A 27,980-nucleotide genomic window follows, 5' to 3' on the forward strand; every position below is an offset into this window, starting at 1 on the left:
TGTCCTGGGCCAACAGAACAAAATGAGAGGCATTGCTTTTGGAGCAACCCTCTTACATTTGCAAGGAGCTTTCAGTCATCTTCTGCTCTGGCATCACTCTGGCTTCTATTTAACTGCCTTCATCCATAGTATTTATTTTTGTGTTCATGTTTATTTATTTGTAAATGTGAATTTGTCTTTGATAGATAATGTTGATAAACATTTTTCAAGACCTCCTTTCAAGGCTAACGCAAACAAATTGCTCTGGTGATGGTTTTTGTCATGATGATGAAGTCATGCTACTTAAATGTTTTCAAAGTATGCCTTCTGTAGTGCTGTCATCTAAAAATGTGAACGACAAGATTAGATGATCTCAGCACGTGTCCAAACAAAATTATTCAAAGGAATTCTATATCTGCTAGTCCCTTGTCAAAAATACTCTGTACGTTATGTGAAAAGCTAATTGCTTTTGTGATGGAGAAACCTCTTAACCAGAAAAGAGCATAGGAAACACTGATCTGATGGCTTGTCAAATTATGGTTTCCCTATCTATTTCAGATATGATACTAATCTAGAAGCTGCCAGACGTGTTGGAGTGAAAAAATCTATTACTACCAATACATCTCTGGGTGTTTCACAATTTCTTATTTTTGGATCCTATGCACTTGCATTTTGGTATGGAACAAAGCTCACTGCTGAGGAGCAAGAAAATTATGACATTGGTCGTGTGTTAATTGTAAGTACAAGAGCGCAACTTTAAAAAAAAAAAAAAAAAAGTAATTCTGCAGAATCAAGAGAGTTCTGTTATGTAAGAAGTGTTTATGATCCCTTCTTTATCTGAAGCGTCCATTAAATTAACACCAACTATAGACTTACAGTAGGAAACTCTCAACTAAATTTTGAAATGTTGAGGGTCTCTTAATTTTGATGACATCTGGAAAAAAAATAAAAAATAAAAAGTAAAAGAGAAAGATGCGTTCTGTTTGTAGGTGATGATTTTAAAAAAAAAAAAAAAAAAAAAAAAGCACATGTGAAAAAAGTTACCAATCATTGCAGAAAAAAGTGGGAGTGGACAAGAGTAACTGAAATATACCTTTCACTTGAACATTTAATTTCTGTAGAAAGGGTGCCCAGAGCTGTTCTGGTTATGTGACAGCTAGGTGAGTCTGTAATCACTATTAACATCAAGGCTTTTCTCTCTCTCTTGCAGGTGTTCTTCTCTGTGCTTATTGGAGCCTTTTCCCTAGGACAAGCAGCTCCCAACTTGGAGAGTGTGGCTAATGCACGTGGGGCTGCCTATGAAGTATATCAAATTATCAATAAGGTAAGAATCTAAAGAGAAAAGCATTTCAGCCAGACTTAAATATTTCACCTTGTGCTTAAAAAAAAAAAAAAAAAAAAAAAAAAAAAAAAAAAAAAAAAGGAAAACAAGCCACCTTTCCCACTCCCCCCCAAAAAAACACCCCACAACCCAGATCATGAGCTCTATAGATGCTCAGCACTTAAATTAATGTTGCTTTTCAAATGAAGAAAACTACCTCATTATTTGTTACGATGAGTGGCAGGTGATCTGGTATGTGCATCATTATAGATGAAGTCTTCTCTAATATTAGGTTTATGGCTCCCTTGGGAAAGAATTATGGCACTGCTCATTTTTATTTTCTTAAATGCATATATGCACAGTTTTGGCTGAGGTGGTGTTTTGGTGCTTTGATTGTGGGTTTGTTTGGAATTTAAATACTGCTAATGAAGCTGTATTAATCTCAGTCCTGCTGCTGTGCAGCAATTGGATATCTGTGTATATGAAATAATTAAAACAAGTAGAAGTCCAAAATTTGTACAGAAATAGCTATATCATTCCTCTCCAAATGGGTGTAAAACTCCTCCTGAGCACTGTGTTTTGTCTGTGAAATAATAAGTTATTCAGTTACAATTCTTGTTTGTTTGCACTTGAAAATGCACCATAATTGTAGAATTAAACTTTGCTCTCTTGCATTCAGTGTCCTGCAAATAATCTGTAACTGCTTTGCAATGGTGTGATGCAGTGTAAGCCATCAGCTATGTACTGAGCAATGTATCCAGCAAAAATATTCCAAAGTAATGAGCACTATATGTTCAAAACTTCTTTCCAGAAACGGCTTATAGATAGCAGTTCTAAGGAAGGCTACAAACCAGATAAGCTCAAAGGAGAAATTGAATTCAGAAACATCCATTTCAGTTACCCGTCCAGGCCTGATATTACAGTAAGTGTAAATTTCAGATGTAGCTGCTATACTTAAATCTTGCAGCCCACGTGCAAGATTTTTTCTCTAATCCTTTTGTTGCTTTTCTTGTATGCTAAATGCATTCCTACCTTTGGAGGTTGTGAGCTGAGGGAAAAAGCAAACATAATGTCAAAAGATAAAGCTGTTTATCTACTACCACTGTCACCACCTGTGCACTATTCTTCTGTGCAGGATAAAGCTAAGAAAAGTTTTTGTGTTGCTCCTACTCTGAATTTCTGTGTACAAGATTGATGATAAATGAAATAAGGGTTTTCTTTGTTGTTGCCCCTCCCCCCCCCCCCCCTTCCCAAATACTTATCACTAAAACTCCCACACCTTACAGTTAAGCCTTGGAGTTGCTCTTTGCAGTCTCCTGGTTGTTCTGAATTGTCGTGATTTGCTGCATGAGGAATTGACCTGTGAGATAGTTAGGCTTTGTAACAGCATGCCTCCAGATGAATCCAGTCTTGCCTCTCCAAACATACATTAGCAAATCTAATGCTATTCTGGACAAGTGTTAAAATTGCTCTTCAATAAGCAAATGTTCATATCCTCTGCCAGCTGAACTTCCTCAGTAATTGTATCGTGCAGTGTTATTTCGTTGTCATGGTGATCTAATCCTGTGGTGATACAGTTGTTTATTGTTGAGTATGGTAGAGATAAACCAACAGTTTGTAATCCTTTGAAGACATTTATAATAATGAAAGAATGATTTGCCACAGTTCTTTGATGATTAAGAAACCAGTAGAAGTAAAGATTTCAAGTGTCAACAATTGAGGACCGAATATGCCAACTGACAGACGAGGATGGGGAATTTCATTTCACTATGGCTGTCTCTTTGGATGTGTCACTTCAGTTATCTGGAGTCTGTCCCATCACACATCAAATCCTTTTCCAGAACAAAGAGCACCAAAGGATGGAACCAGATTTGGGCTCTCTGCCTAAATGAAGGTTTTTTATTTTACTCTTGGCTCAGAAACCAGAGGTGACAGGGCAGCCTTCATCAGACCATTAATTGTTCTTCCTAGAAACACTCTCCAGGCAGATAAGCCTTGTATTGAGCCTGCAAGCTAAAAGGGAGGAAAATAAGGAATGTTTTGTCATCTTTCCCAATTCTACAACAACTTTCTCTGCTAATAGCATTAGTTATTTAATAGAGTAAAAAAGAAACAGCAAAGATGTTTAGAAGTTATCTAGTCTCCCAGGCAATTGATGTAACATGGTGTAATCTCCCCTTTGTAGACTAAACTAGATCAGAGTTTTAAGAAGTCCAGCAATTGCCAGTTAATTTTGATAACATCTTACCTGATAGGAGAGTTAGACAATTGGGTGATTGTAATTATTTGCACCTGGTATTCAGAATGTAGCTCTAGCTTGGTAATGTAGGTATCATGACGTCAGCTTCTGAAAGACACAGACCTCACTGGTTGTGACACAGGGAAAGGAGAGCAATATTGTAATCATTTTGATCTCTCATTACAAAAACATGTGTGGGCAAAATTATAAATCAACCCGGTATAAACAAGAAGAGTTCCCATGGCAGCCAAATATTTTGGCAAGAACACAGCATTACTCATGTATAAAATTGACATATTTTGAGGTAAAATATTCCCAAATGTGAAAATGGCAACAAAGGTACCATTCATTTGTATTTTGTCCCTAGTTTTCTGAGGCTATTAGCAATAAGGTTGGAGGTTTATTAAGGACTTTCCAACTATTACCTTGTCAAAACAACCTTTTACATTCAAAAAATAGAGGAAAGCAAACTTGTTTCTCAGCAATAGTATTTCAAAGGTGCTAAATATTTTATTTCAAGATTCATAACTAAACACTGGAAAATGGAGAATCAGGAGAGCATAAGTCCCCGAATCTGCTGCCAAATCTCACCAATCACAGAAGCAGAGCAATCAGGTTTAGAATACCAGGGCTATGTCTCTCTCTATTAGTTGGTATGTGTTTTCTCAGGAATTTCCCCAGGTGCTGAAATGCAATTGTCAGTGCTGGAGGGAACTCTTAAAATGCTTCTTGGCATGAACTTGGTCTGTTCCAGTTATCAATCTTCTCAAATAACTCCCAGGCTTGGTTTGGTAGCTAAAAGAGACCAGAAATCATTCCCAAAAGACAGGTTGTATGTAGCTATCCTATTTCAAAAACTAAAACACTACACAAGCACAAATGCAAACTCTTCTTCTATCAGTGCACCCAGAATATTCCCAGATATGCTTAATTTACTGATAATGCACAGCACTTAAACTATGCCCCTTTGCCACTGCCTTGATTATTGCTACAATTACCTTGATAGGCTGTTTTCTAATCAAATTTGTCAAACTGAGATATATATGTTTGTTTGTTTGCTTTTCTAGATCCTCAAAGGTCTAAACTTGAAAGTTCAAACTGGGAAGACCATTGCTTTAGTTGGTGCTAGTGGCTGTGGGAAAAGCACCACTGTTCAGCTGCTGCAAAGATTCTATGATCCTGACCAAGGAGAAGTGAGTACTCTTAAGCGTGCTGTAGTTTAAGGGATTTGGAGGAGGAGGAAGGGTTGGGGAGCAGCACAACACACTAGTAAGATACGTGTAAGTTTTCCATGTTGACTGAATCTTTGACTGTTGATCAAATCTGAGCATTTCTCTTTGTATGTATGTATTTCCATAATTTAAACTTCAAATGAACCATCTTTTTCTGGAGGCCTGACTTCATTGTTCTCCCCCTTCTTTGTGATACCAATAGTAAGTACCACAAGTCTATAAAATTGTATCTATTCAAATTTATTTTCATTAACATGTTTTTTAAGATACTGCATTTGTTTTGAAGCAAAGTAGTATCCAACAAAACTTTTTGCATTTTTTTTTTTCATTGGTCATAAATTGGAGAGAGTTTTCCTATTTAAGTAGTCTTTTTCCTGTCTTATTTTTCCTCTATCTGCTATACCACAGCAAAATTTTCCACCATCACTCATCATTCCGTCATTGCTCCATGCAATCAGGGAATGGTAAATTCTTCTCAGAAACTTCCAAGGTGGACACAAAATGGAGAAAAATAGTACTAACATTTGAGTGCTCTTAAATACTGAGCTATCACTGCATTCGAGATAGTTATCAATTATCAGCATAGTAGCTTCTTAAACTTGATATTTCTGTGGTTCATTCCTACCTGTGTTTCAATTTACTGTTCCTCTCCTGTGCTGATTTTCCAAATATTTTGAGGATCACATTGCAAATGATCTAGTAAAAGAAAAATGACCTCCCATTTATTTTGACTTGGGTTGTTTCTTTGTGGGGTAAAGCACAGCCACAGAAGCAATTGCATAGCTATAGCTGGGAAGACCATAAGACAATAAACTGTGGCATGGAGGCATGTAAACAGGGTAAAAAGCCTATAGGAAAGCTGGAAAACTCTTAAGCCAGATTTGTTCTCAGACTGAATAGTTACTGAATAAAAACCTAACGTCTTCTCTAGTTATGCTGCTCCTCACCATTTTATATGTTTTGCAGCAGATGCAAAAACTTCTGTTGTTGCTGCTTCACCATTTTTGTCCTCGTAGCTGATACTTATTTAATAAAAATTATTCAACATTTTATAAGTAGAATGTATTTCCTCAGCTCCTCACCATACATTTTTAATCTCAGGTCACCTTAGATGGTCGGGATATTCGGACACTTAATGTGAAATGGCTAAGAGAAAATATTGGTATTGTGAGCCAGGAACCTGTTTTGTTTGCAACAACAATAGCTGAGAACATTCGCTATGGCAGAGAAGACATTTCTGATGCTGACATTGAACAAGCAGCCAAGGAAGCCAATGCTTTTGACTTCATATCTCGACTGCCTGATGTGAGTTTATGAAATTTTTTTGGAGTAGAATAATGAAAGATCCATTTAGGCTGGTGTCCTGTTTCTGGCAGAGAGAGCATGAGAATTTAAGTTGTGGTATAACTGCCCAAAACACTCTTACTAGTCTTCAGCTCAGGGACACTGCTTTTGCTTGGTTCCCCTCAAAGGATTTGCGCTAAATCTGGAAAAAATATCAATGCATTAACTGAGGAAGAAGGAAGCTATATTACCACACGTGCTGTTCTCACATAGCCTGGGAGGAGTTGGGCTTTGAAAGAGAAGATGTAGAAATCTAGTACTTTGTCAGGAGAAGCCTGTACATTCAGTAGAAAATAGGAAAGGAAAGTGAAAAAGCATGACCTGAACTAAGGCTGCTTTTAGCAGCTGAGTGCTTTAGCTTTCCGTAAATTGATATTCATGGCTTTGAGCTCCTTCAGATGCTTTACACCTATTAGATGTGTGCATATATAAATATGTAAATATATATAAATGTAAATATACAATAATTAATATAATAATAATAATAATATATAAATGTAAATAAATATATAAATATGTGTATGTGTGTATATATGCGTGTTATATGTATATAAACATATGCAGCCCTTGGCAAATGCAGAGATGGCTTTTATGGGCTTGTCATGGGAAAAATCCAGGATTTGGACCATTCTTAGGCAAGCAGTAAAGATTGGGACTTTAAAGGAACATAAATTCAAATGTTGACATGTCAAGTGTGTAATGGGGTAGGAGGGCTTGGCTAAGGCCTAAGCATCTGGATATAGTTGTGTGTTTGCTCTGATTATGTTTAAGTCAGTCAGATAAACATATCTCTTGTCTAGAAAATGATTGCTTTTAGTAGTGCAGAGAAATGAGGATTTCTTTCTAGAGGTGTCCCAACTTCTTTTTTAAACATTTTTCTCAGAAATTTAACACCATGGTAGGAGAGAGAGGAGCTCAGCTGAGTGGAGGACAGAAGCAGCGAATAGCTATTGCTCGTGCCCTGGCAAGAAATCCAAAGATTCTTCTTCTGGATGAAGCTACATCCGCTCTAGATACTCAAAGTGAATATGTAGTTCAAGCAGCTCTTGATAAGGTAAGGGTCATGCTATTGAATCTGTCAATGACCATAAATATGTTCAGTAGCAATTAAAAACTAACTTACAGTTTTTAGAGCAGCTTTCCATTGGAATCATGCAAACTGGAAAACAAAATTTAGATTTAACCCCCAGTCTTGGGGTTAAAATGGAATTTCAAACAATTCTAATTAGGAATAATTTCAGTTGTCTTTAGTAATTAGCAATAACAGTAAAAAAACACTTATGTAGCTAGAACCTATGCTTCCTTTTCAAGTCAGACGTTCATTTGTTGGTGAAATACGGTTAGCATGTTAGGAAGGCAAGTCATGAGGATTGAATGGCCTTTTTCAGATAGAATAACAGCAATGTATCGTACAGTGTTCTTCATACTGGTTCTTTGTTGCACAGTTGTTTCATAATTTTCAGAAAGTTCTTGGAATTGAGACATTTTCTTTCTTTACAGAAACTGAGTGCACTTCAGACCCCCACACAGAGCATAAAGCAGAGCCAGTTGCTATAATCTGTTGCTCCATTTTTTTTTTTTTTAATCAGTCCACTGCTCAAGCTGCTAGGTCATACCTGTACCTCTAGACCCTCCAGCTCACAGTCCTTTCCTCACAGCCCTATTACATCAACAGTTTCAGGATGCAGTGGACACTTTTCAAAAATTGATAATAAACAACCCTGCGTGGCTGGACTGGAGTGTTGTTTCATGTATCAAATAATTAATGTCTTAAAAACCAAAGTGAAAAATCCTGCCTTTCATTTCAGTAGTTATGAACAGAGAATTACAAGTATGGCTCAAGTGAAATACAGAATTTACCACCTTTATCACCAATCAGTTTAAATCTGAGGTAATATGTAGCTGCTAAATTCATGTCACTGTACTGATGTTATTAAATCTGAGATAGTATGAAGATGCCAAAGTAACTTTCATCTAATCTGACTTGCGTAGGTGAGACTACTACTGTGTAAACAAGCACTATAATGACTCTGCTTCAACTATAATCTAGTCTTCTTTTGCATGTTCTTTAATTCTGAGTATGTACTCACTTCTTCCAGAAGCATATTTTTTGATTTAGTGGATAACAGAGATTGCCAAATTAAGGCAATTGTTCTATATGCTCTGTCTTCTCAAAACACATGGAATGAACCCTGAATCATAACTTACTCATCTTTATACAGCTGTTTGATGTCCGTCAATGTAGTCTCTGAAGGGGATTTATGAATTTCTTCTCACATTCCGTTAATGGAAAAAGTGGTGCTAACATCAGTCATTATTTCCACAACTGAGGAACTATTAACCTCACAAATGCACACCACTTCTGAGCAGTTGTATGTAGATGCTTATAGTAAGATGCTTTTTGGATAACCTTTCATTTTTTGAAGTATTTTGCTTGTTCTGGTCACAAGTCTCAGCTGGAGTGATTGAAGACTCTGCACTTCTACATATTAGGGCACAGCATGGAAACCACCCAGAACTGAGCTCTTGCGAAGGCTTGTAGTGACTCACATCAGATCACTGAGCCCCAAGAATCCAAATTTCCTTGGAGTAGTTCTTCTACGAAGCTGTCATCTTCTCCACACTTTTCACAACTTACAGTGCTGGTGCACTGTACTTGAGCAGCAAGTAACTTTTGGCAGTTTCCATGGCTACACAGCATACTTGTTGCACAACTACCTTTTGGTCTTTCCTTTCTCCAAATCTCTACCTGCTCCAGGTGTCAGCAAGGAGGGAAGAAATTTCTCTGGCAGCTGCAGGCTGGCATGTGCACAGTCACTGCGTGAGAGATGTGCCTACAACTTGGCTGCATTTGAAAGCTGCAGGGCATTGGAGCATATAATCTGCAGACCTATCTTGGGACAATCTAGCTGCAAAATTGAGACTGTATTAGTTGAACATTTGAGAAGTAACTTATTTCAAAGGACTGGAAGAGGGTTTTGGGGAGTGACTAAAGCACCTTTCTGATTCCAACTGTGCTCCACTACTCTGCAATTTTCTGTAAAGTCTTTTCAGAAGTCATGCAAATGTTACACTTCCTAAAAATATACTTGTACAAAATTTTTTTTAAGTTTGGATATTTTTGTATTATAAATGCCTAAAATAACCTTGATTTATCAGTTGTAGTCGTGCACATTTTAATGTAAACTGCTATTGTTTTTATGCAAGGCTCGGACTGGACGTACCACTATTGTGATTGCACACAGATTGTCTACCATCAGGACTGCTGACACTATTGCTGCATTTGAGAAAGGCATTGTGGTTGAACAAGGAACACACAGTGAACTCATGTTGCAGAAGGGAGTCTACTATTCTCTTGTAATGCAGCAAGTAAGGGCAAATCATTTACCATTCTTATCCTTTTCATCTAACTGTGTCATTTCTTTTGGATGCTAGCCTATTGCTGTGCCATTACACACCAAAACATTTGTCCCATAAATATCAGTGGCCATTTGCTTGAAGCAGCAGCAGTCATGAGAAATGATTTTCACTCTTATTTCTTCCTGCTCAAAATGTCTTTTGATCATATATCCTGAATTCTCACTAGAGCGGAAGCAATGATGTTCAAGATGATGGTACGTCAGAAGAAGATGAAGAAACTGAAGCCGAGGAATATGAGGAAAATGACAAAAGTAGTTCTGTGGAGAAACTGAATCTTAAAGATCACTTTGAAGAACCAGTGATAACTGGGAGAGGCAGCATTCGTAGAAGATCCAGCAGATACAAGAGCAAAAGATCCTCTTCTAAGAAAAAGTCCTCTAAAAAGAAGAAAAAAAAAGAGCTGGAGGTTGGTATTAAAGCTTTCAACTTAGATTTTAGTGATTGTATGTAAGCATAATCATAAACCACGTAATTTTAATTATTTTTAGATAGCTGACAGTCACGCAACCTCTTCTCTGATCCTACCACAGGCTGTACTCACCAGGTTGAGTATTTGCCCCAGGAATATGAGGTAATCATGTACATCTTACCAAAACTTCACTTCAACATTATTAATGTAGTGAGATAAATATAAAGTTAGGGAAAGTTTTGTTGTTTATTTATCAAACTTCTTATAACTAGGACATTATTTTAGTGTCAGTGAAATTTTAATTCTATCCAATTAAAACATTAGATTTCAGTTGCAAGATTCTTCTTTACCTTGTAGTACTTTCCAGTGCTGATATTAGTGGATAACATAGTCTATGGGATGTGCTTGCTAAGCTTTAATGCACTTTTGAATATCATAGTGCATGCGTATCATAAAGAAAATATATATTAAGACCATAAAGTTTTGAACTGTTAATGAAACAACTCTATCTCCCCCAGCTCTGCTTTCCTGCAGCCTCTCAATCTCTGACTCAGTATATGCTCTCAAAATTCAGTTCTGGATATTTACAGTCAAATAGTACATTTTAATTAACCAATATCAAGCAAGAATAAAAGTCATGAAATTTGAAAAGCAAACCTTGATTTGTCAAAGTTGAGTAAAGCTTGCTGACTACAGTTCATAAAAGAGCTTTAGTGATCTCTGGGTTAGACTAAAGGTAGGCAGGTCAAAAGAAGCTTAACTTTACTATTTTTGTACTGCTTGGATTCCAGTAATTTTTCACATGAAATGCACTGAAAAAGTTGACAGGAGTTGTGTGATTATTTTTTTTTTTTTTTTAATTACTTGGGGTTTTTATTTGTTTTTAATTTTTTTTTTTTTTTTAACTTCAGGACCCTCAAATTGAAGAAGTATAAATTTTTAAGCAAAAATCTTGAATTTTTGGAAATCCATGAAATTTTAGATTTCATCTGGATTTCATCTGTAAGATAACATCTGATTATTTAATCTACTTTTATAAACCTTAGTTTACTTTGTATCTATATTCCTTAAACCTTCGTTTACTTTGTATCTATATTCCTTCTCCTTTGAGTATGGATTCTGGTTAACACATACTTCAAACAATGTGAAGGGACTGATCGATTCCTATTATCACAAGAAGATACATATCTTCAAAAAAGAAGACTCTTTACTTAGTATAGTTTAAGACTTCATTTCAGAATGTTGTGGGTGGACGTTCATGCTTATGAATTACGTATTCATCACATTCACAAGTTTAAGAAACGTCCAACTGTTGTAATTAATTATTAAAAAAAAATCAGTCCACTTTCATGTCTGAGGCTTTAGCCACCCTAATTTGGCATCTGAAGCACTGCATAAAATAACCAGGAAACCAGTAGTTTACCATAACTCTGCCTTACATTTTGTCCCATTTCCAATATTTTCAGTTTTTGCTTTTCCAAAACTGCTCCTGTAAAGGCGCAGACACTTGAATAAATAAGTAAAGCAGAACAGGGCATTTTTTATACTTTCAAAGGAGATATAGGGTAACTCACTATTATCCATGCCTCTTTCATGCTCTTGGTGATGATGCATAGATGACATCTATACTCAATTGTGTTACTGCCAGCCCACTAGCATTCAGCTGAACTCGAGGGATTTTTTTCTTGGCTCTAAACAGCAAGAATTGTATAAAATTCTTTATAATGATGCAAGTGTTAAAGTTGCCATTCATGCCAACCAATCCTGACTTTTCATTGAAATGTACTGACCATCATTCTCCCCTCATAACTTAGCTGTTTGTTACGTTTTTTTCTTCAAACTTTTACTGTGCTGTTGAAGTTCTGGAATATGGAGAAGCAAAGCTACAGATCTCCAGTATGCTTGTTCACTTTGAGTGCAAAGAGAGGGCTTTCAGTAGTTTATGAAGACAGTTTACTACTCAAAACCTAATGAATTCCTGCTGCCTGTGAATTCTCACATTCTGCAACTTTCCAAGGAAAAATTGCATTCTTCTTTTTCTTTTTTTCAGGAAGAAAATCTCCCTGCTGTGCCTTACTCAAGAATCCTGGCTCTGAATAAACCTGAGTGGCTATATGTACTACTGGGAGTGATTGCTGCTGCTGTCTCAGGTGGGGTCCATCCTGCATTTGCTGTTATATTTGGAAAAATCATTGGGGTAAGTTTTTGCAAATGGGCTGCAACCTTGAATTTCATTCATGCTCTGCTAGTATGCAAGGTTAGATGAGACTCATTTGTGTAAATGTAGGTCCCTTGTCTCTCCTAAAGGTATCTCATGTATCCAGGAGCATGTAGAGAGGTGTTGGATGTCTGTTTAGAAAACGGAATTACTGATGCTGCTCCAAAAGTAATACCTCCTATTTTATTATTTTTGCTCATGATGTCAGAGAAGGATGTCAGTAGTATGGCAGTAGACACCAAACCTTCCTGCTAATATTCCATGCTGTTTTGTTGATGTGTGATGCATAGCAGCAGAGGGGCAGTCTGACAGGCTGGTGTCTGACATCAAAGTGAGTATGATGCAAAGATACAAATTTCGATTCCCCTATGCAGAAAACGTGGCACCCACTGACATTCATTGATGCTTGCTAAATGTTCGTGGAGATCAAATGGTGGATGTTAGAGCAGTGAGGTGATGGGCGATGCATTTCGGGAGTGGGAACAGCAATATGAGAGGCAAGTCACATTCTGGATATCTGTACGTGGCTGTCATACCACAAAATGAAGAGCATCTTGATCAGTTCATTGTAGATTAGCACCAGGGAACTGTGTATGGAGCTAAGTGTCATCTTCAGTGAGTTGGAAATGATTGTGGCAGCGTTTGAATATCACACAGTTTACTCCAAATGGATCTCGCGAATGTTCACACAGCAACAGAAAGAACCCAATATTCAAGTTTGTGAGGAACTGTTGAACAAATACGAAGCTGAAAGCAGCAGTTTTCTGGATCACATTATTTCTAGTGACAAGATGTGCTGTCACCACCACGATCCAGAGTCAAAACAGCAGTCTGTGGAGTGGCAATATGTAATTATCCATCAAAGAAGTTCAAGATGCAGCTCTCAATGGGTTAAGCAATTCTTGCTGTTTTTTGGGATAGGAAAGGAACAGTCCTGGATTTCCTGGAACCTGGACAGACCACAAACTCTGACTGCTACGTTGCAACACTGACTAAGATGAAGGCTCCAATTGCCAGGATCAGGCTAGAGAAGATAACCTTTCTCTTACCAGACCCCGTGCCGTTTAGAAGACAATGGAGAACATGGAGGCTGAGCATTGCTTATCTGGAGGTTGTAGTCTGGAACTGGCAAACAGCAACAATGACCATGAAGAAGACAATGATGACATGGTCTGTCTCTCAGGCATCCTTTTATGCCTGCTGGGTTTTAAGGTGCACAGTCCCAAGGTTATAAACAAGCAATTTCGCACTACCAAGTTTGTCAATGATAAGTTTGAATCAAAAAGTTTCTTGCAGGAAAGGTAGGTTGTTTTTTCTGCAAAGCAAGGCTATCATGTGAGAGAACAGGATCTCATACTCACTGATATCAGCCTTCAACTGGTTATCATGGTGGTGGCCTTGCACTACAAGTGTTTGAGGCACACCAAGCAACCCCAGAAAGTCAGTGTTTATTGCTGGTCCTTTACAAGGCTCTTGCTCATTGCTGGTAAAAATGCACAGCTAATGATGGTGACTCTGTTGAAAAATTAGTGTTTTGTAGCTGATAATTTGCTCTATCAAATGATGTTATTGTGCTCTTTGCATCTGTTGGAGCTTCCATGGAAATAAATAGGAGGCATTACTTCCAGCGCAACCTACATACATTCATTACTGTTTTGGGAAATTGGATACTGGTATTTTTCTGATAGGTTTCATTTGTCTTCTCCAGTTCATGCATGTTTGGATCAGAACTTCTTTCTAATTGAAATGTTTTGTCTATTTTCCATTCCCCTTACGTTTTGTATAAAGCACATGTCTGTCTTTTAGGCCTCAAGCTGTTCTTGTAAATATGTTAGGTTTGTTTCAGTGGTGTATGCACCCTTTGCTTAAGCTTGCCCCTAGAGCTTTTGATATTCTTTTTGGTTTTTACTTAAATTCTTAGAAGTTAGCTCAGATAATTTTGAAAGGCACTGATAATGGACTTTGTAAACAAATTGCTGCCTCTTATTATGAGGGGACTGGAGTCTCCTGTGCATTTCCTGTGCATTTTCAAACTTTGAAACTTACCAGTGCAGGTACAGTGACCATCTTGGAGAAGACTGGAAGGAGAACCTGATGGAAAATGATAGGATTTCTAGGCAGCTTGATGGCTGATAGATTCTGTTGCTCCAACAGATGAATCACCTATTATTTTTCATTGGAAGTGATCCTCTAGAGGTGGGGTGCAGTGTGACTGCACTTGGCTGACAAAGAAAAGGAGAAATATCTGGAGCTAGTGGAATGACTTAGTGTGAGATGTAAGCTAAACAGAAAGCTGAAATGTCTTCTGGCCTTCAACAGAAAATTGAGTGCAGTCTCATTTCAGGATCCAGAATATATGTTATGAGAAATTAAAGAGGTCAAGTTTCTTGAGATGAAGGTTGGTTTATGTAGCTGGCAGCCACTGCATATGTATTCATTTGGGTTGTTCTTTTTTTTCTCCTGCACAGGCTTTTCAAGAAGAAGATCCAGAAAGGAGGAATAAAAACACTGTGGTACTTTCTCTAATGTTTCTTTTACTTGGAGTGATTACCTTAGCAACATACATAATCCAAGTAAGTGTCACCATGCTGAAATGTTAGAAGTTCTCAACTCTCCAATAGAATGCAGGTATACCTCATATCAGTGCACTTTGAGAAGCAAAACATCAAGCAGAGCTTATGAAAACATGCGTAAATGCGAAGGCTGATCCTGAGATACATGATTTGTATTGATGTACTTACTTAAATATATGGCTATGTTTTCTGTTGGTTTAAATAAACACAGCTCCACTGAAGGCAGCGTGGATTCAGAATAACTGAAAATGTTTTGGGCCAGGCCACAAAAGTCAAAGTCTGACATTTCTAATTGACAATTTGCAGACTCTTGCAAAATAAATACAAAATAAGCTCTTATCCTTGCAGAAAGCATTTTTCATACCAACAAAGAAACGCATAATTTGCTGTCCTCTTGCTACTCTTTCATAGCTTGCAGGAAATACTGCATATTGATGTCTATACCATAAAGTGCATTGGTAAAACTGCTGCAAGTGTATGCCTCTGGCAGTGGTTGGAACAGAGGCCAACAATTAGATAAGCTGATTTATCTTGTAATGCTGCTGAGGAATATGAAGAAGTCATTACAATAAAGATCCTGCCTTCTTTGTCATGTTGCTCCCTTTCTGAGGAAAAACAGTGCTTCAGGTTCCAGGAATGTGAATGGCACTCTTCCCAAGACTTACACATGCGCAGAGGGTTGTAGGAGACTTTTTGATATAAAAGCATCAGATGAGAAACTGTGAATGTTTTTTCCCTGCAGGGATTCATGTTTGGAAAGTCTGGAGAAATACTAACAATGAGACTGCGTTCTTTGTCCTTCAAAGCATTACTTCAGCAGGTATGAATTATGCAGCAAGGGTGTCATGAGAGCCAGATGGCTTTTGCAGGGCTTGCAAGATACTTGTACTTGTTTGCTTACAATTGTGCAGTCTGGAGAGAAAAAAAAATAGTCTCTTCTGCCACTAGCTTAGAAAAAATATAACTTTTCTGAGTCTTCTATTCCACATGCTACTCAGCTCTGCTGCTACAAATAGTCCAATTTTGAAGTGCTGTCACTGCAAATATGCACATTTCTCACATGCTAGTGTACACATGGTTTGCAGCTGTTTGTGCTTAGCCAGATTCCTGTAAGGATGAGCAAAAATTTAATCTCCATTTGCTTGAAAATTATGATGCAAGTATATAACATGTGGACTTAAATCTGTAGGTTTAAATATATGTATTGTAATCCATAGCAAATAGGCAGTCTGGTTAATTTTTAATGAAGAAGTTAAATTTTACCTATTGCATCAAGAATTAATTGAGAAGAGTGAAGTTACTTGTATTAAACCCTTCCTGTTAATCAGTTCATGCAATTTCATGTTGCTTGCATAGTAGTTTTGCGAATGCGCAACTTAATGCGCCGTGTACCTGCTGGGGGCATCCAGCAAGAGCCTGGTTGTTCACAGAATCATCCGAAAGGGAATAGGTGAGGGAAAATTCAAGTGATTGAAAATATCACCCATTGCCGTTGGAAAAACAAAGAGGAAGTAAAACCCAAATCTACAAATATGCAAATTTGCAACCTATAAAAAGGGAATATTAACATCTTCAGTCAAAGGATGACTGGGTAAAAAGATTATAATAAAACTTGCCTGACATTTGGAGGAACTTTACCTTTATTGTTATTCTGCTGAAATATCTAATTTTTCACACTCAAGTTTTTTCTATTACTTGGAAGGTTAATAATAGTAGTTATCCATCACTGATTTGTACTTCCATTTTCCTTTATGCTACATTATCTGGAAACATTTAGTCATTTTACCAGTTATCCTGATTATCTGAAACACAATAAGAATGTGTGGCTTTGTAAAACAAAAATTTGTAATTATTTTGTAGGAGATTGGATGGTATGATGATCAGAAAAATGCTGTTGGAATTCTGTTAACTCGACTTGCTACAGATGCTTCCCAAGTCAAAGGGGTGCGTTGATTCTTTCATGTTTGTATATTTTTTTTAGTATTTTTTTCTTTACCAATATTAATTGCCATTGGCAAGGGACACTGAGATTATTTCAGAATACAGAGTAATAAATTTACCCCCATAGGGTGACAGATACATTAAAAATCGTGTTGTTGACACCATAGGAATGATTTCTGACTGATAATTTGAAATCTCTTAACAATGCAGCAGATATTCATGATTTTTCATTGTCTCTTTGCATACCTTTAAACATACAGCAGTAGACCATTTCACCATGCAAAGTGAAATCTGTGTGTGTTGTGCTGAGGACCAGAATTGGTGGACACCAGGTTTTAGCATTACATACTGTGTATTATTTGGGTGCCTTGAAGCCTACAGCTGTAGATGCTGCAGACCCTTACTGTCCTTAATGAAGACAATTCTTCCTGTCCCTTACCAAACATGCTTCACGCACAAGGAGGCCAAATGGGAAGAAATGACGTAGCATTAATAAAGAACAGTAAAGAAGTAAATACCCAAGAGAGGAGATGACTCAAGGTACTAATTTTGAACAGGAAGACTCTGGACATGGGCAGGAGAATGTGGCAAATCCTTCACAGTTCCAGCACCTACTGCTCATTTCATCAGCATTCCTTGTCTTGCAGGACTTGCAAGAGAGACATTTGCTATTTTTAAGATGATTTTGTTTCTTTCAAACTATTTAATCCTTGCATTTTTCATTGTCAGTTGATTTTTGTTTGTTTTCTGTCCTCCTTCCTTAAGGGCTAATATTATTAACAGCCTTTGACAAACTTGTTGTGTTATTTAAAGTTCAATGCCACTGAAGAAAATTGGAACTACATCACCATGCAGGGCAGAAGTAGAAAAAATAGGTACACAGGGTCATCTGACTATAAAAGCCAGGGCATGAATTTTTCTCCAAGGCTAGTGTGTTCTCTGGAGCACTCAGTGTGTCAGTAAGTGCGTGCTTCATGCTGTGCTGGCTGAATTTTCAAATCCATCTTTATGTGCAGCCCTTGGAACATATGGCAGCAATTCACCTTGGCATTGGTTTAATTATTACTATTTTAAATTGTGTTGAACAAGAAAAGTCTTTTTAGGGCAGGAAAGTCTTTGGCAAAGGAAAAGAATGTTGTTTCCTGCCCAGGGATTTTTGTTTGGATTTTTATTTTTTCCATCAAGCCAAATTGTGGAAGACGAGCTGTATCTACAGGGTGGTTTTCAAACCTTTTTTCTTCTGCCTGCCAGAAGCCATCCTGATGCTGGATGCAAATCATGTCTCTTTTTGAAGTCCCTAGATGAGAAGGTTATACAGGCTGGGAGAAGATAGGAATTCTTCAGTATAAGTTAGTATTTTTTCCACTCATCACCTGCTGAGATGAAGCATTTCTTCAGCGTGGCCAAATTGGGTTTGGGTTCCCAGAAAAAGAGTAGATGCAGCTCTACAAGGACCTGAGGATGAGTGGTTTCCACTGCTGCTGGTGGGATGGCTTAATGGGTGGCTATCAATGGAACAAAACTCTGCTAACCTAAAGCTCAGCCTCCAGTCTGCTTTCCTGCAACAATGCTGCAGTCTCACGTGCATGCGTACGACAGTGTGTGTATTTCATTAGACAGCTGGCATGAGCAACTCTTCAGACATCCTTAACCTCACTTGAAGGTGCCTGAATGCTGGCAGATAAGAGGAATGTCGAGGAACTGTTACATAAGTAGATGCACAATGTCAGTGGGTGTTACCACTCATGATTTAGTTTTCCAGCTGAAGTGCTGGCCTTGAGTAAATAGTAATTTCAAGTGGTGATATAACTAAGAAAATCTAATGATGGATATCTTGGGGTTTCTGGGGTTTTCTTAGGCAACTGGAAGCCGGCTTGGACTGATGACTATGACTGTCTTTACCCTTCTGACTGCCGTCATTATTGCTTTTGTGTACGGCTGGCAGCTGACTTTGCTTATCCTGGCCTGCATTCCTTTCGTTATTGCTGCAAATGCTGCAAATGTTAGCTCTGTGTCTGGTCATGCAGCAAAAGATCAAAAAGCTTTGGAGGAGGCTGGAAGAGTAAGTTCTCCAATTTTAACTACAGGGTTATGGTGCGAGATCGCTTTTAAGGACAACATTGTTGCTCTATTACAGCTGACCCAATTACCTAAGATAAATGAAGTGGAGAGAGGAGAGGGCAGGATGGGGGATGAAGGGAATGTTTATATATCCCTGAGGAAAACAAAACATAGATAACATAAAACATCTGTAAATAAGAATGCATTTGAATGCCTCCATAGCAGATTTCTGGGCAGGGGCAGCTGTAACAGCAGCAGCCCCAGTACTGCTATGGTTTGTGCCTGTGCTGTAGCTAGAAGTGTCGCAGAGCTCAGTTGCCAAGCACCAACACAATTTTTCTTTTTTTAATTCCATCATAAAATGCAAACTATTTATGTACTTATGAGGTCTAGGGTACTGCCTTCATTTACCTGATAGTGCTTTTCCAGGAGGCAGAATTGCTCTGTGAAAAAATGCCCATTGTTTAGATGAGTGGGGTTTATTCTTATTTTATTACGTAGGGTTTATCTGCTGGGATTGTGACTTATGAGATAGGGCAAGGGCTGCTGACACTTCCTGTGTCCTGACCCAAAGGCCCAAAACTGAAGTACCTTGTCGTCTTCAGTCTCCCCTTGTCTTGTACTCACCTGGGGGTGAGTAACTTCATTGCTGTAGGCTTCTGTTCATAACAGACCTCAAGCTCTTTTCCTAAAGTAAATACTTTCTGATGTAAACTAATGAATGTTGGAGAAGATCAGATATTTGGGAGATATGTCATAGATGGTTGTAAGAAATTACCTTTCTTATTTTATGTATTTATTTCTTTTTTAATCTCCCAATATAGGTTTCAACAGAATCAGTTGAAAACATAAGAACTATTGTTTCACTGACCAGGGAAGAAGCATTCTATGAGAAGTACATAAACAGTTTGAATGGTCCATATAGGTGGGATCTTTTTTCTTTAATTCTGTTCATTAAACATTTTAAACCTTTCACTTTGTTTTAAATACACTTCTTGCAAACCATCTGATATCCACAAGATTGGGAAGGGTATTCTTTTCCATATGTGTGAAATTTTTTCACTGGTTACAATTTAATATGCTTTCTTATATGCAGTGTGGAGAATAACATATGCAAGACTTATCCTTTCATTATTTAAATACGTTATAAAATGCATTTTCCTAATGCTTTACATAAATATCATTTGCCTGTGTGTGTATAGAATGTAAGACATCTATTCAGTCAATTTCAGTACACTGGATTAATTGGTATCAAATAAGAAATGGACAGTCAATTCACATACCATGCTCATTATAACACAAATCAGTTTTATTTTATTTTTGTGTCTTTAAAACCTCAAATGAACTTCATGTATTTCCTTTGTTTGAGCCTCTGTGTGCCACTGACGTCTCTTTGCTGAAAGATATTCAAATCACAAGGGATGTCAGATTTCTCTAATTCCATTTTATTTAAACAAAATAAGATCTGGTTTGTTTTTCTTTCTGACGTAAAAATATAAAAGATGGAATTGAAAATTATGCACTGCATAAACTGTCATAATCCAAAACAGTGTTAGAATTCAATATCTGGCAAGCTAGCATTGCCCAATATGTAAGTAATATGCTTGCATGGACTGTCAGAGGTCTCTGATTTATTGCTCAGACGGAAAAGATCTCCTTTTTTTTTTTAGTGATCATTCTAGACCATGAGGGCAGAGTCCTCCTGATTGATTCAGTGTGCACTGAATTAGCTACACCAAATGAAACCTCTCTAGAAAGACAAATTGAGAGAGGCTTAGTCTGTATCCTTGTGGGAAAAATCAGCAGTATGTCCCTGTTCCAAACTGGGATAAGAGGTCTCTGCATGGATGGGAAGGCCTGGCTGCCGTCTACAGGCAGCCCTTGGCTGGGCTGAAGCCTGCCTATTTCTCAATAACCACTACGGATGATCCAGCTTATTAAAATGCGATTTTTAAAAATCTGCTCCAGTGATTTGCCCTGCTATAGGAAAGAAAAGGGATCAATTCAAGATAGCATAACCGAAGATCTCATTACTCCAGTTTTATGTTCTATGGACAACTCCATGTCACGGTGTAAGATGCTTTCAGGGTCAGAGTGTGTTGCTTGAAAACTTTAACCCAGAAATCTGATCATCTCCCAGCCAATGTCTGTTGTTTCTATTTTACAAATTATTGATGGAAAATGTCTTCCCTTTCACAGAGATTCTCTGAAAAAAGCTCCTTTGTATGGATTTACCTATGGAATAGCTCAGTCTGCAAACTACTTCGTTAATGCAGCTGTTTTCAGATTTGGGGCATGGCTCATTGCTCGTTGTTTGACTAACTTTGAAAATGTATTTATGTGAGTATTGTTTGTGAAGGTAAAGATGGGTATATATGGGATAATATTTCAGTGTTTGCTTATTTAATCTACTTACAGAGGTAATGGGATGTGGAGACTGACGAATTCGCGGTCCATTTGGGAGCAGTTTGGGCAAAAGGGTTGTTTTGGAGAAAGGCTCCACTGCCCAAATACACACTTGTGACTGCAAGCAGTGCATCATCTCTGGAGGAGTCTTTAATGTTTCATGTTCTTCCAAGCAGAGGGTTTTACTGTGACTCTACTACTGATCTATAAAATAGTAATTAATGACATATCTAAAGAGGCTATGAACATTATTTTTGAAGGTTTATTTTATATGTGAAGAAAACAGCACATTCCACCAGAAACAAGTGATTCTTTATCTTTTGTTTTCAGAGTCTTCTCTTCTGTCATATTTGCAGCTATGAATGTTGGTCAGTCTGCTTCTCTGGCACCAGATTATGGCAAAGCTAAAGTTTCAGCTCAAAGAATCTTTCAACTTTTGGATAGAAAACCTCAAATTGACAGTTACAGTGAAGAAGGTGAAAAACTGGTGAGTTTTTTTCAGAAAAACCTTGAATGACATTATTAGTAATGCTTTGTTGTCTACAACTGTATTTGCACTGCCTCATGTTTTGTAGAGCATCACTGAAGACAGACGCTGTATAAAATAGTGTTACTGCCTGGCTATTTTATTTTTTTTTTTAATGGACCTTCTATCTGTCACCTTAAATGTGGTTTTGCTCTCAATGAGTCTGAAATGATTTTTCATTCAACTGCCCTACATTTTTAGGAAAACATTGATAATGTCAGTTCACAATTCATTGCCTTTGTGTAAAGGTTTACGGGAGAAATAAAACACAAGTGCAGTTTACTACTGTTTTTGCAGATAAACAGGAGAGTAGCCCTGTCAGAGAAAGAACAATTTCGCCAAAATCCATCCCCTTACAACTGTTTCTCTTATAAGAAAATGTGTTCTTGGGAAGTCAAAACTAACTTAATGAATAATATGATTTATTCCAGAGGTTTAAAATGTCTTGTCTTTAAACCAACACTGTCATTAAGGAAGATGATCTTGGCAAATAAACTTTGTGCAGAAACTTGATGTGGAAGGATTATGTTTACACATACAAATGAAAATTATCTCACTTGTAGGTGTTAGACAGTAGCCCCTGCACAGGAAACTGTAATCCACTTTCAGTAACTTTAAGATCTTACACAGGATTTTCAAACTTCTTAATTACGTTCTTTGTGTATCTCTTTGAAACAGAGCTCTCAGGCATAGACTTGGAAAAATTTGGTAGAAAATCTATGGCAAAATAAAACTTGGATAGAAATATGTATAGTCTAGACTGGACTCAAAAACTAGTGCACGTGTCTTGAGCAAGCCCTTAAATCAGCTGTTGTGCTAGCATTCCTAGAACATTGCTAGTTTTTATGTGGGACTTTCTCCTACTGAGAGGAAGCAGGCAACTAGGCAAGGTCTGAATGCCTGCCCCATTCTTTCATTTGGTCTTAGAGATTTGCCTGTCTAGAATGGCTGATTAATGATCGCTGTCGCTTTTCAAAACACCCGCTTGTCATATGTGCCTGTAAATTACCTACTAAAGAATTTACCTCTCTTACTTTAATATCTAATCTTAACCTTGTGATGTATTCATTCAAGTCATGCTACCTGCAATGTGAGATCAGGAGAGTAAATGTGATAGATCATACCAGGAAAAGTGCCTCAATTAGATGTGTAGCAAATAAAAATACTAACATTGTTTGTGTAAAGATACTCCTTTTGAAAGCTGAAGTAAATATAAATGCAGGAGAGAAATGCGTAGAACTGTTATTCCAAAAGGATCTAGTGATTTGCAACTAGAGATCATCCTTTAAATGACAATACTAAACTTGATCTAATATGTGATTGCAAAGAGCAACAAAAACTATTTCAAAATCACTGTCTCATACTTCTGGGTCAGTTTTCTCATTCAACACTTTTAAGTCTTGACTGTTTATTTTATTTAAAGCTGATAAGTGATAATATAACCACACAAACATTCTGTTACTTTTCAGAGTAATTTTGAAGGCAACATTGAATTCAGAAACATCAATTTCGTATATCCAACAAGACCAGAAGTTCAAGTTTTGCAAGGACTTAATGTGAAGGTTAACAAAGGACAGACTCTGGCATTAGTAGGAAGCAGTGGCTGTGGCAAAAGCACATCCATTCAGCTCTTGGAGAGATTTTATGATCCTGTGGAAGGACAAGTGGTAAAGTAGACTTATGTGACTATTCATAATCGTTGAATCTACATAATTCTTCATCTTCTAAGGCTTCGGGGGTCTTAAATGATCTTGGCTATAGCTCTGGAGAGATGACTCATAAATGAGTTGTGGGTTACTGAGGCTGCAGCTGCAGACAACCTCCAGACAACTGTTGCTACCTGCCCCAGCACTAGTGGCTAATGCATGGGACTGACACAGTACACTGGCTCACAGTACTGATACACCACCAAGAGGGATGGTTTCAGGCTACACTGTCTCCTCAAAGCTTCTAAGTGTCTGATCACTCTGGGCCAGAGCATTTGTGTCATCTGCTTGACTGTGTGCAGATCATCTGAGAATGTAAATTCACACATTAGAGACAAAAACACATTCTTCACACAGTACAAACCTAAGAAGGATGTAATAGGATTTTTGATGCATTCACTGTTAATGTGTTATCAAAGATGTGATGAAACCTTCCTGGTGGTTTTAAGATTGAGTTAAAGGCCCACAGTTGAGAATACGTATTGTTAATTCAGCTTCTTAAGGATGAGCTTTCCCACAAGGATCCCAGTTCTGCTTGGTTTTTGCAGGGCTAGAAGGATTGCAGGAACAGCCTCTGCTATGTGCTCCATGCTTCTATCTGCCAGAAAACAAAAGAAAAACATATGAAATTAAAAAATAATGAAAATAAATATTTATCCGCAGTGTTGCTTTTGTTCCACTTCACATGCAAAATTTACTTGAATTCAGATGGAAATTACATATTTAACAGGTTTCCTGATACAGCTTGTTTCCTCTTTACGTTATGTATCTGTGGATGAGCTCTGTAGTCAATATCACATCATTTTTTTCTGTTTCTCTTTCTAGTTAGCAGATGGATTTGATACCAAGTCTTTGCATTTACAATGGCTGAGGTCCAGGCTGGGTCTAGTGTCACAGGAACCCATTTTGTTTGACTGCAGCATTGCTGAAAATATTCAGTATGGAGACAACGATAGGCTTGTTAGTCAGGAGGAAATTGAAGAAGCAGCTAAAGCAGCAAATATTCATGCCTTCATTGACAAATTGCCAGAGGTGAGAAACAGCAGTCTGATTTTCATAGTGCACTTTAGACGCTTGGAGTGACATGGAGAGATAGGTAATACAAAAATAAAAATGAAAACATGTAGTTATAATTTCCTTTATATGAGGAATGTATTTTAAAGATAACTGATATCTTAAGATACCGCAACGTGTGTTGTTTAATTGCTGGATTGCTCAAGTAAGTCAGTGTATGAATGTGTGAATGTATGTATGAATGTAGTGGTAGACAAAGCAGAATGAGTGGGAAAGAATATGGACATTGTACAAGCATTTTCTCATATCCTCATTTTTTAATATTATTTTTGCTTCTGTAGCTGAAACTTCTCAGATTACTTTAATTTTTCTACAATACTTCAACAAAACTAAATGTTTTGTATCTAGTTGGATGGACAGGCAGTGTTTCTTAAAATACTGTGCGTTGATAAATCAAAAGTGAATTGCCTGATGTTTAACCTTCATGCCTGCATAGAATTTGGTTCTAACAAGGAAAAATTCTTTGATGGCTTGTTTTCGCTGTAGCTCTGCATAACTGAAAATGGTGTCATGATGCTGAAAAATATTATAGTCTTGTCACTACTAATAATGTTTGAGATTCTTCAGTTATTTATGAGTAACACAGGATGAAGTCCTTGATGTATGTGTCAGGAAACATATTGTAACTCTCATGATCATTGTTAAGTGTCACCTGGACACCTTAACACTGTATCACTGGCAGTACCATTCAAGAGCTGTTCTAGTCTTTGGGGAAGGAAATTTTCAGATCAAGTATAGATAGGTGGCTTATTATACAACCATTCATGCTGGAGGTGTTTATTACACTTTAGCTTTATTAAAGCCATTTGTACTGTTCTTTCATGAATCTAACCTAAACATTTTTATTGCTACAAGTGAAACTTTTCTCTATGAGTATTCTTAAGCCTTTTTTTTTTTTCCTCCCCTTCAAACATTCAGAAATATAATACTCGGGTGGGTGAGAAAGGAACACAACTTTCTGGAGGTCAAAAACAAAGGATAGCAATTGCCCGAGCTCTGGTTCGTAATCCTGCTGTTCTGCTTCTAGATGAAGCTACTTCTGCACTTGACACAGAAAGTGAAAAGGTGAGTAATGATCATCACGTGAATTACTTACAGCTATATATGGTTAGTTGCTTTTCTCTAGAATAAAACTTTAAGAAAATCAGTGTAATGTGATGCAGTTGATCAGCTATGGGGAAAAAAAACAACAAGCAGGTGTATCACAGTAGTATTTCCATTTTAGGCTGTGAATTTAAAAACATTAGGAAGCTGTGCATAAGTTAAGCAGTAGATTCTTTTCATTTAAAAAAAGCTTTTGGAACAATAAAAATGTCACAAAAAAAAAAAAAAGGCAGCTCAGATTATACTCTGGGTTTTTCAGTTAGTTGTATTTGGTAGTAAATGCTGAATCTCTGTTCTGACACAACCTTGATGTCTGAGAACCCAACTGTCAATGACTTCTCTCACTGAGGGAAACCCTGTTAGGTAAGGATATCTCATATATACACGTAGTTTATAGGACATATATTCAGGTGATAATAAAAGTAAGATATCAAATGTGTTTCCTACATCTGAGGCTGTACAATTGCTAACAGCATTTTCACATCTGTGTGCAGATTGTTCAGAAAGCTCTGGATAATGCCCGGCAAGGTCGAACCTGCATTGTAATTGCACACCGACTGACAACCATACAGAATGCAGACATCATTGCGGTGATCCAGAATGGCAGGGTGGTGGAGCAGGGCACCCACAGCCAGCTACTGGCAAAGGAAGGACACTACTATGCCCTTGTAAATGCACACTGTTAGTAGAATGCTGTTAGTAGAATTTTTGTTTGTTTATTTGTTTGTTTTTCCTGGGAAGATGTGAAAAGCTGACAAAGAAGTAATGTTGGTTGTATCTCTGCTGATGGAACAGTGGCCATGTAGTGTGTAGCCTGGTTGCTCAACTTGGTGTTGTCCTTAGCCTATGTACCTAGAGAGGAATAAACAGTGTATGCCCATGAGTGATAGGTACAAGTGGCAGCCCAGGGGCTGGGCATTTGGAGGGATAGCGTGATCTGGAGGGAGCCAGACCTAAAGCAGTCTCATCCAGTCCACCAGTTCAGGTGGAAGAACCCAGATCTTAATCCCCTGAGACTCTGGCCCACATGAGTTGATCCAGATCAAGGGTCATCTGTGAGTGTGGCAATGGCTAACTGTCAAGGATAAGCAGAGGGCTGCTTGTGCTTGCTTCTGTTGATTTTATTTTTTTTCCTCCAAGATGCAGCTGCAAAGTTTTCTTTATGATCTAAGAGCTGTTGATTCTCAGATAATATTTGAAATAAAAGCATTTCTATTTCATTTAGAGAGGAGTGGTTGTTTTTTCCACTTCTTGCCATATTTCTGATATTACTCTCCTTCATCCATTTTTTGAGGATTCAATGTTGTATTTCAGATGATAATTGTAATAGTGGAATGCTTTCCATGGAGTGGTATATTTTATATTGTTTATCAGTGTCTGTTGTACTTTTCAATTGCCGTCACTTGGGTCACTTCAAAAGTCTTGTAGGACAGAGCTAGGATGGCTTGTTTAAAGTGGAGTCACTGTTACATTCCCTTTTTCTTTGTTTTATTTCTGCACAGGAATTAAGCAGTGAATTCTTAATTTAGGGGAAAAAATATCTTATTGCTTAATCTACCAGCATTCTCGGGGAAGAAAAGAGTGATTGTTGCTTTGGGTTGGATGCGTATGTGTGTTTTCGTTACAGTTGTAATAAATTGCAACACTACAGAAACTTATTCATTGTAGTACTAAAATAGCAAGTAAAATTAAGTAAAAAACAGGAAATTATTTTCTCTATATAAATAGAAATAGCAGCTATTAAGCTGAATCATCTAACATCTGTGACTGGTTAATGGAACATCTTTGTGGAAAATACTGCATTTGCATCCACACAGATAACAGAAAGATCCAAAATGTGCTTCCTACCTCCGGCTTGGAATTATTTAGTAAAACAGAGGCAAATGAAGTAAGGAAATATTCAGTATTTGACCTGGAAGGTGCTATAACAGTTTCACTGGGGTCAGCCTAGAAAAATAAGTTGTGTCACTACTGGGGCTTGTGCTTCCCCTTGTTGACCTTTCTAAGGGTAAATATTACCTACAATGGAAAGAAAAGTTATTTCCCTTGCATCACTTTCAGCATGTTCCTCACCGCTGTTCATGTAGAACATTCTCATGCTGCAGTAGCTGGACAGTCTCAAAACCATCTATGTATTTTAGGGATAAACAAAGTAAGGTCTTGAAGTGAGATGCTTGGCAGCACCACATGGAAAGATGAGCTTGCCTTTTGGCTAGGGCCAAAACGAATGGGTGCTCCTGTCATGACAGAAGGAGCTGCTCTGGGCCATGGGATCTGAGTGAAAGAGCTGTGCCTAACTGAGGTTCCTTGAGTGTTCTCTGCTCTTAAAAGATTAAAAGGGAGAATAGAGAACATGACTAAAGTAAATAGCATTAATTTACTTAAGCTAAGTGAATTGTTTTTTAGTGTATGAATGTATTTTACAAA

At 37.6% G+C, this 27,980-nt stretch overlaps 1 protein-coding gene across 5 annotated transcripts in view; it reads left to right on the forward strand.

Moving 5' to 3' along the window:
- ABCB5 (ATP binding cassette subfamily B member 5) overlaps positions 1 to 26,773 on the forward strand; it is a 49,479-nt gene extending 22,706 nt beyond the window's left edge. For all 5 annotated transcript variants that reach the window (XM_048950680.1, XM_048950679.1, XM_048950678.1 and 2 more), the window contains 20 exons: positions 538 to 715; positions 1,190 to 1,303; positions 2,112 to 2,222; positions 4,607 to 4,732; positions 5,873 to 6,076; positions 6,999 to 7,169; positions 9,323 to 9,484; positions 9,702 to 9,941; positions 11,995 to 12,141; positions 14,631 to 14,735; positions 15,478 to 15,555; positions 16,596 to 16,679; positions 18,535 to 18,738; positions 19,562 to 19,662; positions 20,937 to 21,077; positions 21,474 to 21,630; positions 23,139 to 23,336; positions 24,201 to 24,407; positions 25,368 to 25,514; positions 26,048 to 26,773. In XM_048950680.1, the coding sequence (XP_048806637.1) occupies positions 538 to 715; positions 1,190 to 1,303; positions 2,112 to 2,222; positions 4,607 to 4,732; positions 5,873 to 6,076; positions 6,999 to 7,169; positions 9,323 to 9,484; positions 9,702 to 9,941; positions 11,995 to 12,141; positions 14,631 to 14,735; positions 15,478 to 15,555; positions 16,596 to 16,679; positions 18,535 to 18,738; positions 19,562 to 19,662; positions 20,937 to 21,077; positions 21,474 to 21,630; positions 23,139 to 23,336; positions 24,201 to 24,407; positions 25,368 to 25,514; positions 26,048 to 26,239 (3,067 nt within the window). In that variant the 3' untranslated portion in view covers positions 26,240 to 26,773. The remainder of the gene's footprint in view (positions 1 to 537; positions 716 to 1,189; positions 1,304 to 2,111; positions 2,223 to 4,606; positions 4,733 to 5,872; positions 6,077 to 6,998; positions 7,170 to 9,322; positions 9,485 to 9,701; positions 9,942 to 11,994; positions 12,142 to 14,630; positions 14,736 to 15,477; positions 15,556 to 16,595; positions 16,680 to 18,534; positions 18,739 to 19,561; positions 19,663 to 20,936; positions 21,078 to 21,473; positions 21,631 to 23,138; positions 23,337 to 24,200; positions 24,408 to 25,367; positions 25,515 to 26,047) is intronic.
- The last annotated feature ends 1,207 nt before the right edge of the window (positions 26,774 to 27,980 follow it).

Source organism: Lagopus muta, chromosome 7 (genome assembly GCF_023343835.1).
Source record: "Lagopus muta isolate bLagMut1 chromosome 7, bLagMut1 primary, whole genome shotgun sequence".
Taxonomy (NCBI): Eukaryota; Metazoa; Chordata; class Aves; order Galliformes; family Phasianidae; genus Lagopus; species Lagopus muta.